This window comes from Python bivittatus, unplaced genomic scaffold (assembly GCF_059951505.1).
Source record: "Python bivittatus isolate LINGU-HERP-01145 unplaced genomic scaffold, Pbiv_v1 ctg000220_np1212, whole genome shotgun sequence".
Classification (NCBI taxonomy): Eukaryota; Metazoa; Chordata; class Lepidosauria; order Squamata; family Pythonidae; genus Python; species Python bivittatus.
In genome coordinates this window covers 15848798-15863054 of record NW_028277048.1, presented here as the reverse complement: position 1 = coordinate 15863054, position 14257 = coordinate 15848798, and the positions used below count along the sequence as shown (strand labels likewise).

General features: G+C 41.3%; 2 protein-coding genes across 6 annotated transcripts in view; one reads left to right on the top strand and one right to left on the bottom strand.

The window, feature by feature from the left end:
- Positions 1–8484, bottom strand: part of MARS1 (methionyl-tRNA synthetase 1) — a 29253-nt gene extending 20769 nt beyond the window's left edge. For both annotated transcript variants that reach the window (XM_007422062.3, XM_007422061.3), the window contains exons 1-4: positions 8198–8484; positions 7293–7383; positions 3150–3249; positions 1174–1308 (exon numbers count right to left, since the gene is read on the bottom strand). In XM_007422062.3, the coding sequence (XP_007422124.1) occupies positions 1174–1308; positions 3150–3249; positions 7293–7383; positions 8198–8432 (561 nt within the window). In that variant the 5' untranslated portion in view covers positions 8433–8484. The remainder of the gene's footprint in view (positions 1–1173; positions 1309–3149; positions 3250–7292; positions 7384–8197) is intronic.
- Positions 8485–8599: 115 nt separating this feature from the next.
- Positions 8600–14257, top strand: part of ARHGAP9 (Rho GTPase activating protein 9) — a 39292-nt gene continuing 33634 nt past the window's right edge. The window contains exons 1-3 of one of the 4 annotated variants that reach the window (XM_088137965.1): positions 8600–8991; positions 9222–9316; positions 10970–11249. The gene's annotated coding sequence lies outside the window, so the exon portion shown is untranslated. Of the gene's footprint in view, positions 9317–10969; positions 11250–11272; positions 11405–14257 lie in introns of those variants that run through there. The other 3 variants (XM_088137964.1, XM_088137963.1, XM_088137966.1) reach the window with 3 other exon arrangements.

Genomic DNA, 14257 nt, shown 5'->3' with positions numbered 1-14257 from the left:
AATTCCGATTGGTGGGGTCTAGGCAGAAGGCCTTTTCTGCTGTGGCTCCTGCCCTATGGAACGCCTTGCCTCCCGAGGTTTGGTGTGCCCCCCTCCCTCATGGCTTCAGAAAAGGGGTTAAATCCTGGCTCTGCCAGAAGGCCTGGGGGCCGGATGGGGACTCACACCTGTGGAGATGGCTGGTGGGGTGATGGGTTTTGGCTCCCCCCCCAGCATCTTGAAGGTTTTTAGTGCTAAAATATACAGGGGGGGTTGAGGACATTTTTAATGTATGTTTTTAAATTATTTATGGATTTTAGTCACTGTTGGAGGGATTGGTGTGTTTGTTCTTTTTTGTTATTGTGAGCCGCCCAGAGTCACCCGTTGGGGGAGATGGGCGGCATACAAGTTTAATAATTGAATGAATGAATGAATGAATGAATGAATGAATGAATGAATGAATGAATGAATGAATGAGAAAGATACCAAATGGGATGGGGAGAACTAAAAAACAGTGATTTGCTAACTATTTTTTTGTAGGTAATAAAAAAGTGTGTCAAGCTCCCAAAAGAATCCACCTTTGAAAGTAACTTCTGTCTCCCACAAGAACCAAAAGAGAGAAAAGAACAGGCTAAAAATCTGTTCTTCTCTGGAGAGATTATTCTATTCGTGAGACTCACTCCACCTATCAAAGGGCCTTGACATTCTTCCCCCCAAAGTGTGACCAACATGTCCCAAAAGAGGTTGCCCCTCATTTACCAGACTTTGGACATACGTATTTTGCTTTAAGCATAAGAATAGTAGTTAAGCACCCAGAGTATTTGAGTTCTCATTACTAATTTTCTTAAGGCCTAGCTATTAGTCCTTAAAATTTACTAAAGTAACTCTCCACGTACACACAATGCTTGTGGAAATCTCAAAAGCTACAAGAAAGGTGTGAAAAGAATTATGGCTTCTCCTCCATGCTCTGTTCTGACCCTGAATAATACTTTCATGGTGATATAATCCACATAAAACTTAACTGTGCTGTACTTTAAATTTAATTTTACAAAATGCCAAGGTATATATAATACCTTATACGTTAAGGTATTATATATCTTATAACCAACCACCAGGTATCCTTTCAATTCTCACACACGTCAGCTTGTATGTCAGCCAGTACTGCAAAATCTGCTTACAGAGATTCTTACTTACCCCAGTGAGGTAAGAGGTGCCCTTTTTGGTAAGAATCTGGTCAAGGTAGTCCAATGGCTTCCGGATGATGTTCAAAACATCCTCTCCTTTCTTTTCTTGTACAACATGAAGATACAAGGCTGCAGACAAAGCAGGCTGAAAGGAAAAGGAGGCATTTTAATTGATCTTCATTCTCCCTCTATTGTCTTTTGTCATTGCTTGAAAATTATGCTGCGATCATCTTCATACTGCTGTATTTATTTATCAGATTTATATCCCACCTTTCCTCCAGGAACTCAGTGACTTCCTCCTCCAATTTTTCTCTGTTACAACAAGCCTGTGAAGTAAGTTGGGCTAAGAGAGAGTGACTGGTCCAAGGGCACCCAGTGACCTTCCATGGTTGAGAGTAGGCTTGAACTTGGGTCATTCCAACCTAATCCAACACCTTAACCACTACACTATACTGGCTCTTTCTTAAGAAAAAAAATGAAGCATAGTAATAGCGTTGGGCTACTAGACTTACAAACCTAACTTTCAAGTTACTGCTATAACCCAGAGTGATCACGAAATAGAATGGAGCTATGAGAAAGAAACAGCAAGTGCATGCAAATTTTTGATTCTTAACATCTGCCTCCACTGGTGCCCCCAAGGCACCTATTCACTTTCCTCCACAAAGAGGCCACCCATTCTAATGTTGACTGTTTACACACTCCAAACTGTCTTGGTGTTCTGTCTCTATTTCACCTATATAGCAATGAAACAGTAATGAGGGAACAGTGTTAAGTGTAGCTTTTTACTTGTCCCACTGTTTGGATTCATACATTATGTTAAGTCACAAACTAGGCACAAGTAAATATTCCACAGGCATCAGCGTGTGCCTCTAGACTCCTTGCATGCCTGGCACTTTATTTGCAACAAAGCCTTTGGTCCCACAAAGACCCCATTAACATGGTAGGGGTGAGCAGGTGGGGAGAACTAGTTTGTCTTCTGGTAAATAAAATGTTTTGCAAGTCTTCTATGGCAACCGTTTTGTGAGTGTGCTCATCACATGCTTTTAAACTTTTAGTTGTTTCCCAGGGCCAAAATATTTGCCTAGTTTGCCATAAACCTTGGCTTACAAATTACATTGGCCTAGGTTCACAATATGTTAAGGCCAAACCACACAAATCATATGATCACTTAACACAGTGTATGAGTGCTGACATTGGATTTGTTCACTCAACACAGTATGTTTGGTTTAGTTTTATTCAGTATGTTGTATGAACCACCATGAGAGATAGTGAGAACCAGGCACAGAAGGAGTTCAGTGAGTGCAAGAAAAGACAGCACAGCTAGGGGAAGGAAAGGTTTCAAAGATTCCACCTTAATGGACTCTGCTTTATTTTTAAATTTTAAATTTATTTTTACAGTTTTCAAGATGACGTTTTCACCCTAACTAGCATTAAAAGTGTTTTTCCTCAAATCAATGTGGTTCTCGCTTCTTGAGTTTGCTAGCTAGGTGGATCTTGACAGCCAGCCACTATGACCAATAAAACATGAGTCATCATTTATCATGTGGCGCACCTCCAGTCACTAAGTCCCACTGAATTTGAAATGATGAAATCAATGAACTGAAATATTGTTGAGGCAGTGAACAATATTAACTTCCAATATAAGGGCAACCTGAGGCACACCTTATTTTTTTTCTTTTAAGTAAAATGCTGCTGCTCACTCCAAAGAGAAAAGCACTGCGCTAGGTTAAACACTACAGAGGCTACAGGAAGAAACACAGCTTCATCCACATATGTATGCAATAAGTGGTTCACCCTTCATTGACAAAAGGCATAAAGAAACATACTATACCTGTCAGAGGTTCTCTGGTATCGACTGGCTCCTCTCCATACATCCTACTCATATAGCTGGGCATAATCTGAACCATCACCTGAACAATGAGACCTCTTCCCTTTAAGAACAATGGTTTACCCACTCCACCCCAAATACATGGCCAATTTACTCACCTCTAGCTCAGTTACATCCCATTCAAATAACTGATTGGCAAAATCACTCTGCTCATTTTTAAAACCGCTCATTTCTTTTCCAGATAAGCGGAAAAAGTATCTAGAAGATAAACAAATAGAAGGGGGTGAGCACACTCAGGCAATGCACTTCCAGGAACATTAAAAATATTGTAGAAGAGCCTTTGTTCTACCATGAGGAGCTCTCTTGCTATCTCACAAGAGGCTACCATTAGCCCTGCCCAATCTAGAATTTATTTTCTTCTGGCAAAGGATGATTCTTTCTCATGATTTTCCATTTCTAGAACAGAGGTGCTCTTGAGTTGAACTCTGTGACTATATGGATGCATCCATTTTCTTGGCAAGTCTAAGGAAAAGGTTTGCCACTGCCAAGATGTTGTTTTTTTAACCTGTTCCAAATACTTATTTGGTTTGATCCCATTTAGCTTTATAGCCAGATGAGGACATCCAGATGCAACAACCTGCTGACACTTCCTATACAGACAGTCCTCGTTTAGCGACTGTTCGCAGTTATGATAGTGGTGAAAAAGTAACTTTGTGACCAAACCTCACATTTTCAACCTTTGCAGGTCGGTAAAGCAAAGGAAAGCTGTAAGATCATAAGCACAGGTGCGCTTTCACTTAGCAACCATTTTGCTTAATGGCCAAGTTGCTGGTACTAATGAGGACTACCAGTATCTAGTTTTGCAATATTAGGTGCATCCATTACTTATGTTAACATTAGAAAGCCGGTAGGGTGTAATATTTAGCAGGCTACAGACCTATATCCAAGACTCCTCATGAGACTAGTCTTTCTCTTAGTTTAACTCTCCACCTTAAATTGTTGCAAATACACACACACACACACACACACACACACGTGTTACTTAGGGAATGGGCAGCAAATGTATGGTATTGCTAATGTACTGTCTCAGTAGATTGGAAGCAGACAAGCATTTTGTAGCATGGTCTGCAATTCTTCCACATGGATCTCTGTGAGTGTGTGCATAAGCGTGTGTAGCCTGATGATAACCTAAGGATATCATGTAAATGGGGCAAGGCCATTTTTCTGAAGGTTGGGGGTTTGGGACATTTGGGGGAAGAGAAGTGTGCAGCTTAAGTTGCATTATGTCTTTCCAAAAGTTTAATAAGCTTTTTTTCCTGTTCATCTTCAAAAGGAAATCAAGGATTTGCTAATGAATTTTGGTGATGTGATATTGTGGCTCTCTAGTGCCACAAAAAATGGACTCAGAGTTACGTGCAGAATGTGATTTGCTCCTCTACTAGTCACATCTCTGAAATACACTTTGTGTCTTCCCTCCAAACTTGCCTTCTTCTCTCCTTTAAGAAAAGGCCCTGCTCTGTTGAAATGTATACATGCATATGCTTATTCTCCAGCTACATCCACAGTGTGTTCCAAAAAGTGGCAGAGTTGGAGGATGGTCAATTCTGTTTTCACCTCCACTTTTTGCAGCTTAAAAGGAGCCCCCAAAAGTATCTTGCCCAAGTGCCTTTCTCTCAATTCTAGTATTTGATTGACCTGGAGCCACACTCCCAAAATTTTTGAAAGAGCCTTTTGAAAGGAACCATCTCTCTCCTGATTTGCCCTGATCCTGTGGGCCTTTAGAAAGATTGCTCTTCTCAGAATTCAAACTCAACAAATAATCCCCACATTCTCCTGGGATTCCAGAATCAGAATTTTATTTTCAAAAACTCATATTCTGACTTCCTTCACCCTTAAGATAAATTGACACAGAAAAAGGTTACTCCCTAGCCAGTCCAAGACACTCTGCTGCCTAAGATGAAGGACAAGATGTTCTACCCTGCTCCCCATACACACATACATGCTGTACACTCCATCTACAGAAGTTGACCAAAACGGTCCACTCTACCCAAGAACAGCAAGGTAGCTTAAGAAGAACAAGACTGTCTGCTACTATCACCAACAGGATCTCATTGCACCTTCTTGTTTCCCAGTCACTGGCGAAGCAGTTGGCTAATGGTAGAGCCAGCCCTGCATAACATTGGCCATATTCTCATGGATAATGGGTGATAGGCTTAGACATGCAGACAGCTAAATATGGTTAAATGACCCAGCCAATGAACCCTAAGATGATTTGATTTAAAATAAATGCAGCTATGTTTGGGACTAAACTAACTCTAGTCAACTACCTCTCCAACCCACCTCCCACACACATACATGTCCTCCAAGCAACTTACCTGAGAATTAACTGTCCTTCCCAATGTCTACAAATGAGACAAGCTCTTAGAAAAACACTATAAGGTGGGGAGTTATATAGGTACCGCTTGTCATCAATCTGGTTTTCCTAGATGTGGGGTAGTGGGAATGAGAAGAAACTGGCCACTCTTTCCAAGGTGATACTGATCTCAGTCATACCACTGAGATTTGGGAGGGTGGGGCTGCTCCTCTTGGGAGAGGAAAAAAAATTTAAAAGAAAGATTCATGTATGGATTCTGGGACGACCTAGTAAATGATTGCCAGTACAAGTGACCAAGACATCTTGACTTATGCTCCGCCTGAATATGAAAATAAATTCACAAGGGTAGGAATAACTTCCGGAGCCATGTCACGTGAGTGTAGCTTCTAGACATTCATCTCCTCCCATCTCAGAGTTAATAACTTTTTACTTGCTTGTTATAACATAATGAAAACAGAACTGGTACCTGAATGTACTTATTTTCCCTCTTCTTTCTGTAATAAAGAAAGCTAAAATATAGCTATTTTAAAACTGTAGAACACCTAAAATCCTTTAACAAAAGGAAATTATAAAATAAACAAATAATGGGAACTGATCCTACATAGGAAAATAGTTCTGTTCATTTTAACTCAAATAGGGGCTTGCTGGGTATCTTGATTATGCACATCCTCTAGTTCCTGTTGTAAACATTCTAGAAAAGCTGCTTTATGATGGTCAGTTTCTCACATTCCACCTCATTCTTCCAATATTCTATCATATTTCAGGGTGATAAAGAAAGAGAAAGCCAGTGCAAATATCAGCTCATATGCTTCTTCATACTAATACTAATAGAGTCCCCTATTGTGGGGGAGATGGGCGGGGGAGAAATCCAATAGATAGATAGATAGATAGATAGATAGATAGATAGACAGACAGACAGACAGACAGACAGACAAACAAATGACAGCACAATGGGTATTTCTACTGTTTCTGTATACTGGGTTTGTAATTTTGATTTTTAAAATTTTAAAAGCTATGTCTATAGCTATCCATATGGCCAAGAAGCAGTTTAGAAATGCATACCATTGTTATTCTCGATACAAGTGGCTCAATTACAAGGATACTGTGGGAAGAGCAGAAGTTTCTCCTTCCCGCTCCAAAGAACTGAGAACAGGAAGGGGCACCCTTAGCCTCTTTCTCCCTGTTGTGCTATTTCAACGTCCCATCACATGTTGGGGGATGGAAAAAGAACTCATGACAGTACTGAGGAAAGAGAAGCATGCTTGATTCTCAGTGGCTTGAGTTGCCATAGGCTAGGATAAGCTTTAGCTTCTACTCGACGGTGTCCCATATTTTCTCTCAAATGACCATTATCTATTTCTATGACAAAAAAGATATCATGGCAATGACGCTAAAGTCTCTATCACTCAGCATGCTTTAGGTTCATTGATACTGTAGGAAAATCACTGATAGGGAGCTGGACATGTGCAAATAACTATCCAGATTACAACCTTAAGATGTTTATGTAGCACAAAAGAAGTTTCTAATATGTCCTTCATCAGCTTCACCTTTTTCCTCTCATCTCTCCATTGTACTTATTGCTTCATGTAAGAAAAGTTCTGCTAAATGTGAGCACTACTGGCTGCTTGGATGCAAATGCAACACATTTTAAATGAAAGAGCACAGTCATGATCAGGATCCTCAGAAAGAAAGTAAAATCATATAACTGGCTGCTGCTCAATGTAGAATCGCTCTATTAAATTAGGCAACAGCAAAAATCAACACAAAACAGAAAGTTCTTTGGATTCTCAGAAACCATTCTTTTTTTTTTCTTAACTCAGTGATGCTCCTATCTGCCTATAATGTTTATCCAGCATTACAATCACATTAGGTATCCAACCAGAAGCTTGCCCTGGAAACAGAGAATGTTCACCACCCCATTACTTACTGAGAAATTGCATTTGTGGAGAAGAGGAAGGATCCATTTTCCAGCTGCAGAACTGGCAGCTGTGGGTGGGTGAGGAACGGGACTACATGAGCTGTCAAAGAAGAATGACAAATTAGAGGAGAAAACTATATCCGCATCCCAAAATTTTATCCTATTTAATACAGCATGTATTAAGGTGATATAACAATAGGAGCAGTGTGTGTTGATGTACACACGCACAAAGGCCAGGGAATGACAACGTGGTTTTCTTTTGCTTGAAAACACAATTTTCCCTTCCTCTTGAAGACTGAAAACCCCACCCTGAAAATTTGGCAAAGGTGTTTTCCAAATCAAAACTTGCAACTACTAGAGAATAAGGCAGGCTCCATCTATCAAATTTCTACTTGCACTGCACCTATTCAAATATGGAAGCCTTACAAAAAAGAGATAACAGGGAAGAAAAATAGAAAGAAAAGGAAAAATCCCCCCCCTCCAAAAAAAGATACTTGATGAATAAGCCGCCATATACTGGAATACACCTGTTAAGTTCAGTTATATTTACTCCAGTCGATCCATCACTTGGTACTTGTGAATGTATTATCACGAATGCAGGTTCAGACTCTCTACTCTCAACCACGTATGCAGAAAAGCAGAAGTGAATAAAGTCCATCACTATCCCAGGGGAAGTGATGGGGGAGCAGGGAAATTAAAGGACAGTGCAAAGAGAGTGGAATGACTAAAGAGAAGTCCTAAAGAGGAAAAACCCGTTTAATTCTGTTATTCACTGACTCGAGTTTTATGTCAATAAATGCCCATTCCTCTAGGACTTGTTTCAATTATATAAAACTGGATTTTGCCCCGCCCGGCCGGCCCTGCGAGGAGGGGCCGCCTTATTCTGGGGGAACCGCCACCCTCCCGGCACTCACCCTCTTGCGGAAGCCACTGCAGCTCCACAGGAGCGCCCGTGGCTTTGGCAGCCGCCAAGACCTTCAGCCCACCGAGGCTGCCTTCGCTCAGACACAGCTTCATGCTCCGTCCTCCCTCTGCCTCCCAACCACGCTTCGTCCCCAGCTGATGCAACGAAGCCGGTCTTGAGATTAAAGCCGACTCCCCGTGCACGCCCTCCCCCGCCCTACGTCGCGTTGGAAACGGATCACTCATCCTCGCCTCACGCCCACTTTGGGGCCTGTGCGCTTAAGCAAAGTCTTCCTCCTCCGCGCGCCACGCCTCACTTTAGGACTACCAATCCCGACACGCATCGCCTGCCCAACCGGAAGTTTTGAAGGACGAGGCTCGAGGCCAAGGGAGAAGCGGATGTTGCGTGACAATGCTGCATTTAGATTGTTCGCCGGAGTGCAAACCGGGCTGTTATCTCCAGTTGTGTAGCATTAGCTCCTATCCTCTGTGGATAATGTAGCTCAAAATGCATTTCATGTGAAATTCAAAGTTCTAGTATAGGTTAAGTCTAAGTCTGAACCCAACTTTTAATATTGAAGTAGTTAAACAGCAAAGCTACCATCAATAAAAGAATCAGCTAGCAGCGGTAATCAAGTATAAAGGAGAAAGCAGCTTGCCCATGAGAAGAACATCCACATCAAGAAACATTTTACCAAATCAGTTTGAGTTCTGAAGATTTTGGGGTGTTGCCTGAGGAAGAGTTCTGAAAAACCTGAAAGCTTGCACACTCTTCTAATTGGAGTTGGACTAATGAAGCTAAACCGTAATACAAATCTATAATTTGTAAAACAATCAGTAACCAGATTGATTGATCGATCGATCGATTAATTATGTGCCATAAGCTGATGTCAACTCTTAGTAACCACACAGATTTTCTCTATGATGATCTGTCCCTAACCTGGTTTTTTAGGTATTTTAATGGTGCACCCATTGCCACTGTAACTGAGTCCATCTGCTTTGCTGGTCATCCTCTTCTCTTTCCACCTTTTGCAGAAATACAGCCTTCTTCAGAGAGAGATCTTTGCATAATGTGTCTAAAGTAGGATAATTTCAGCCTGATTAATCAAGTTGGTGGAAGCAAATTTCAGGTAAATTTAAAGCCTGGATATTTGACTTGTAACATAGACTTGTAATATCTGTATAGCAATTGTTTCTTAATCTTTGAGGAAGCCATAATCAGTAACAGATATTACTGGACTGCAAGTTTGTTTATTAGATTTGTGTCCCACCTTGCTTGCTTGCTTGCTTGCTTGCTTGCTTGCTTGCTTGATTTATTTATTTATTTATCCGGCTTGTATGCCGCCCATCTCCCCCACGGGTGACTCTGGGCGGCTCACAATAAAAAAGAAAAAATACAATTCTCTCCAAGATGGCTAAAAACTATAAATAATTAAAAAACGTATTACAAATACCCTAAAAAACCTCTAATTTTGGCCCTATAAAAACCTGTAAGATGCTGGGGGGGGCAACCCATCATCCCACCAGCCATCTCCACAGGTGCGGGCCCCCCTCTGGCCCCCAGGCCTTCTGGCAAAGCCAGGATTTAATACCTTTCCTGAAGGCCATGAGGGAGGGGGCACACCGGACCTCAGGAGGCAGGATGTTCCATAGGGCGGGCGCTGCAGCAGAAAAGGCTCTCTGCCTAGACCCCACCAATCGAAATTCCCTGACCAGTGGGGTCTGCAACCTGCCCCTTTTGCTGGACCGAGTGGGACGGGCTGAAGTGACCAGGGCGAGGCGGTTCCTCAGCTTTCAGGAACTAAAGGTGGCATACACAGCAATCACTTCTCCAGTCCTCACCCACCCAACCCCCAACCGCCACCACCACCACCTTGTGAGATTCAGAGGGACTGACTCAAACTTATCAGTGAACTTCTATGGCTGAGGATGGATTTGACCCTGGGTCTCCCCAGTAGTGGTACAACACCTTAACCATCACGTGTTACAGAAACATAAATATAGCTATGGTAATGGTGGTGTAGCTTTGTAGATGGATGTCTTCCATCAGTAGGCCAATACATATGCAGATGTAATAAAGAAACCCAATGCATAGTGACATCAGAAGGAAATTACTGTAAATTAAATACAAAAAAAAACAACAATGGAGATTCAACCTTAAAGCTACAATCTTTTATCTAGGTATTGTATTTATAAATAGATAACACTATGGTTTATTGTATCTTGGAAGAGCTTTTGTCCTTAGACAGTCTAAAGATTTTTAAAATAAAACAAATAAAGCAGTATTTTTAAGTACTTTTATTTGAGGACTATGGTTCCTCCCTAAATGGTGACAGGGTTAGTTTTTAATTTTTTTAAATACCTTATAGAAACTCAGGAAGTCATACAAGTATAGGGTAGAACCTCAAGATGGGAATTTTAGCAGTGGGAGGAAAAAAAGGAAGAAAAGTAGAATGGCTTTTTTGAGAAGCTAAATATTTTGTTAACACCAAGGTAGAAGAGATAATTAAGTGATTGACAAGCAAGCTAAGATTTATGTTCTGTGATCCATCAGATTAGAAGCATGTTCAATTAAAAGTAAGTTTGAAGCAGAACTCCCAAGGCAGTATGCATAGATAGCATTCATGTCACACAACCCTGGGTTTACTTAGATGTAACTTCCTCTGATTATGGTAGCCCTTAACTGCTGTGCCTAGGATTAAAACTGCTGTCTTCTTGATCTAGATAAGATCACAATTGTTGCAATACAAATGTTATAATAAAGACGGTTTCTCTCTCTGCAGAAGAGTACTGGGACTCAGAAATGGAGCCTCCTTCCTGCCTTGTGGTGTGCATAAGCGAAGCAGCAGCCCACAGGAAACTCTTCACCTCTCTGAAAGCGGATGTTGTGGTACCTGTGCTTTGTACTCCATACACTAAATACTTTTAAAGAAGGAAAATACTTCATCTTTCTCCTTCTACTTTTGTGAGAGGTGAAAAGAATGGCTACAGAGTAGATCCAAGATTGAAATAACAAGCCTTTATTCCAGGAGGGTCATTTCTCTCACCGTGTGATGGGCTCAGGTAAACATAACTGTTCTAGGATAGTGGGAGGTTTACTGTAGTGGGGCTAAAGTCTTATTTCTGTGGGTTTTTAATTGAAATTTTTCTCCGTTCCTTCTGTCTTTATTGCTGCTATGGAATGAGGTTTCCCATTTTGAGTGGACAAGAAATGGCAGGTAAGGAATGGGGCTTCTGAACGAGACAGCAGAATGAATACTCTGATATGGGAGGAAACGCAGGAGGAATAAATAGGAAGTGGGAGTTTGTATTCTTTCTTATTCCCAGCTGAAGTTTCTGTTATATTCACCCAGCAGGAGAAAGTTTCCATGGGTAGTATTTGGCAAGGTGTATTTTCTTGGGAGGACTGGTTGGCAAAAAAACAAGGAAGGGTTCAAGCAGGTCAGCCAATGTTCCCAAAGTGCTTTAGAAGAAGAGTTACCTATCATAGACTCATTGATGTCGGACAGTCCTCAGATTTAAGGCCAGCTTAGCTGCCATCTCTCCATTTCCATTTTGAAAGCTGAACGCTATCTTGAAAGTTTCAGGTAACTCTCTGGCTAGGATTGCAGCTCTGATTCTTCTTTCATAAACAGCTTCTCAAGCAGATCTTCTGCTTGGAGCACAACTCCTCCAAAGAGAAATGGCCAAACCTTTTTCACAGCTTCTGGAACTGGAAAAGCATCTCCTTATCTGAACTTCTGAAATTCTAATCTTAGCAAACTCAGCTGACCGAGACAAAAATGTAACAAAAGTAGATGAAGTACAGGTAGTCCCCAGTTTAAGAACGAGTTCTGTTCCCAAGGTCTGTCCTTAAGTCAAATTTGTATGTAAGCCGGAACAGTATTATTGTATAATACTGTATAAGTAGTATTGTGTAATGAACTCAAACCATTGTGTATTTAACTTGAATCATTGTGTATTTAACTCAGATTTTGCTACAATAAGGCTCCATTCTTAACCATGGGTTGACTATGACCTGGGCATTCTTAACCTGGGGACTACCTGTATTGTGTTATCCAGTTAAAAATAACTGTGGTGTGCAGTGATAATAATGTTAGGGTATACCTCCCAAACCAGAGCTATTCAAAGCATTTTTACTCTTCGGTAAAAAAAAGTTTCCAGTGTGGCTTACTGTATGTACAATTCATCAGGAGTTGAACCCATGTAGTACCTACTGGCATGAGGGTAATTGACAGATGTACAAAGTACAGCTGACCCATCAAAGAGAATCATAATACAGCTTGTCTGGTTTCCTTTTAGTGGGATGTGAGGGTGCATTGTTCCTGAGGTGTGCATGCAAATATATGATAAAGGTAGAAGAGTTTGGCCCCGATTCTGCTGGCCTTTTGGAAGGCCCTTAAGACCTGGATGTGTCCTGGGCGTGGGGGTCAGAATATTACCCATGATGTGCTTATTGTTCCCTCCATACTGGTGTGATTCCTCGGCTGCTGCATTTGCTGCTGTCTTTTACGGTTTGTATTGTTTTTAAATGTTGCAAGCCCCCAGAATCACTATTGGGAGATGGGTGACCCTATGAATCGACTAAACAAATAATTCAACAATGACAAGAAATAAAAAAAAAAAACATTTAAGCCTCCCCGCTTAACAAAAACTGGCCCTGAAAGACGATTCTGAGTCATTATTCAAGTGGTGATGAATAGGGCATTTTTCAGTTGGCTCTTTTCTGTGTTCAACAGGAAATAATAAAAGGCTACAATTTATAAACAGGACGCTTTCATCTGAAGGCAGAATACCTAAAAACGCTTAAGGACTGTGTTGTCTTTCCATCCGGCCTTGCATGTTTTCAATCAGTTTTCTCCCAAGCTGCATCTACTCTGTACAACTCAGGAGCATCAGGGTACAACTACAGTTTGTATTGCTCACCGATGGTGGGAACTGTAGTCAAAATATATGACAGCACCAGCTTGGGAAGTGCTGTTTGATAGCTTACAGTACCTCGAATTGGGCTCTCAAACCTGTCGGTAACCACTGGAGCATCTGGAGAATAGGTATTATTATGCTAGAGTAGTTGCTCTCACGTGTAAACCTTCTGGCTGCTGCGTTTTGTACAGATTGCAGTTTCGGAGGCCTCTTCAAAGACAACTTGTAAAGCTTGTTGCAGGAGTGTCAATGGATGGTGGTGAGGGTGGGAGTCACTGTCTCCAGAACTTCTCAGTGCAGGTGGCAAGTATTGCCTATTGCAGGGGGCAGTGTTGGAAAAGTGGGACCATCATTTAAAATTCCCAGCATGCCTCAGGGCAAACTTGGGGGCCTAGTGGGAAATCAAAGGGCATTTCAGTCCAGCTGCGAGGCCTGAACTCTGGCAGCGTGCCGTTGTGTCGCATCTTCCCAGCAACAATCAGGACTGGAGAAGAACCGCATAGAGACTATGCTATTGGAGAGACTGAAAAAAAAATATTCAGGAAGAAAGTTGAAGGGAAAACACAAGTTTTCTGGCCAGTACCTTTGCTTTCAAACATAGAACCCGTTTATATGTAATTTGTTAGATTCTGGCTTTCTTCCTCCTGCACTTTTAATTCAACAAGGAAGGCACCAGTTTCTTCTGAGAAGGCTTTTGGTGACATAATGGTAATTAGCCACATTATCTGCCTGTGAATCCTCTCTTACATCTGGTTTCAGTAGTTTCCCAAGGTTACCAAGTCCTGAAAACAAAGCCAGTGCCACCACAGTGGACAGTGTTTTGAAAAAACGAACAACAATAACAAAAAAAGAGCTGCTCCCTGGCTTTTTCCAACCTGTCCCCCTGATGGTATAGCTAGAGCTGAACTTTGGGGCAAAAATCTAAAGGCCCAGAAAGAAGGACACCAAAGAGGTCCAAGTTCAGCTTGGCCAGCTCACCATGCTAGCCTTTATTTCATCTTGTTGTCAAAAACATTTTATAAAATGGATGAACCAGGAATGTACCTGATTATTTATTTAGTTGTTGTTACTTTAAATATTTGTTTTTCATTTCTATAGGAATCTTATTCCCAACTGATCGTTATATAAAGTGACCTCTTTTAAATCAT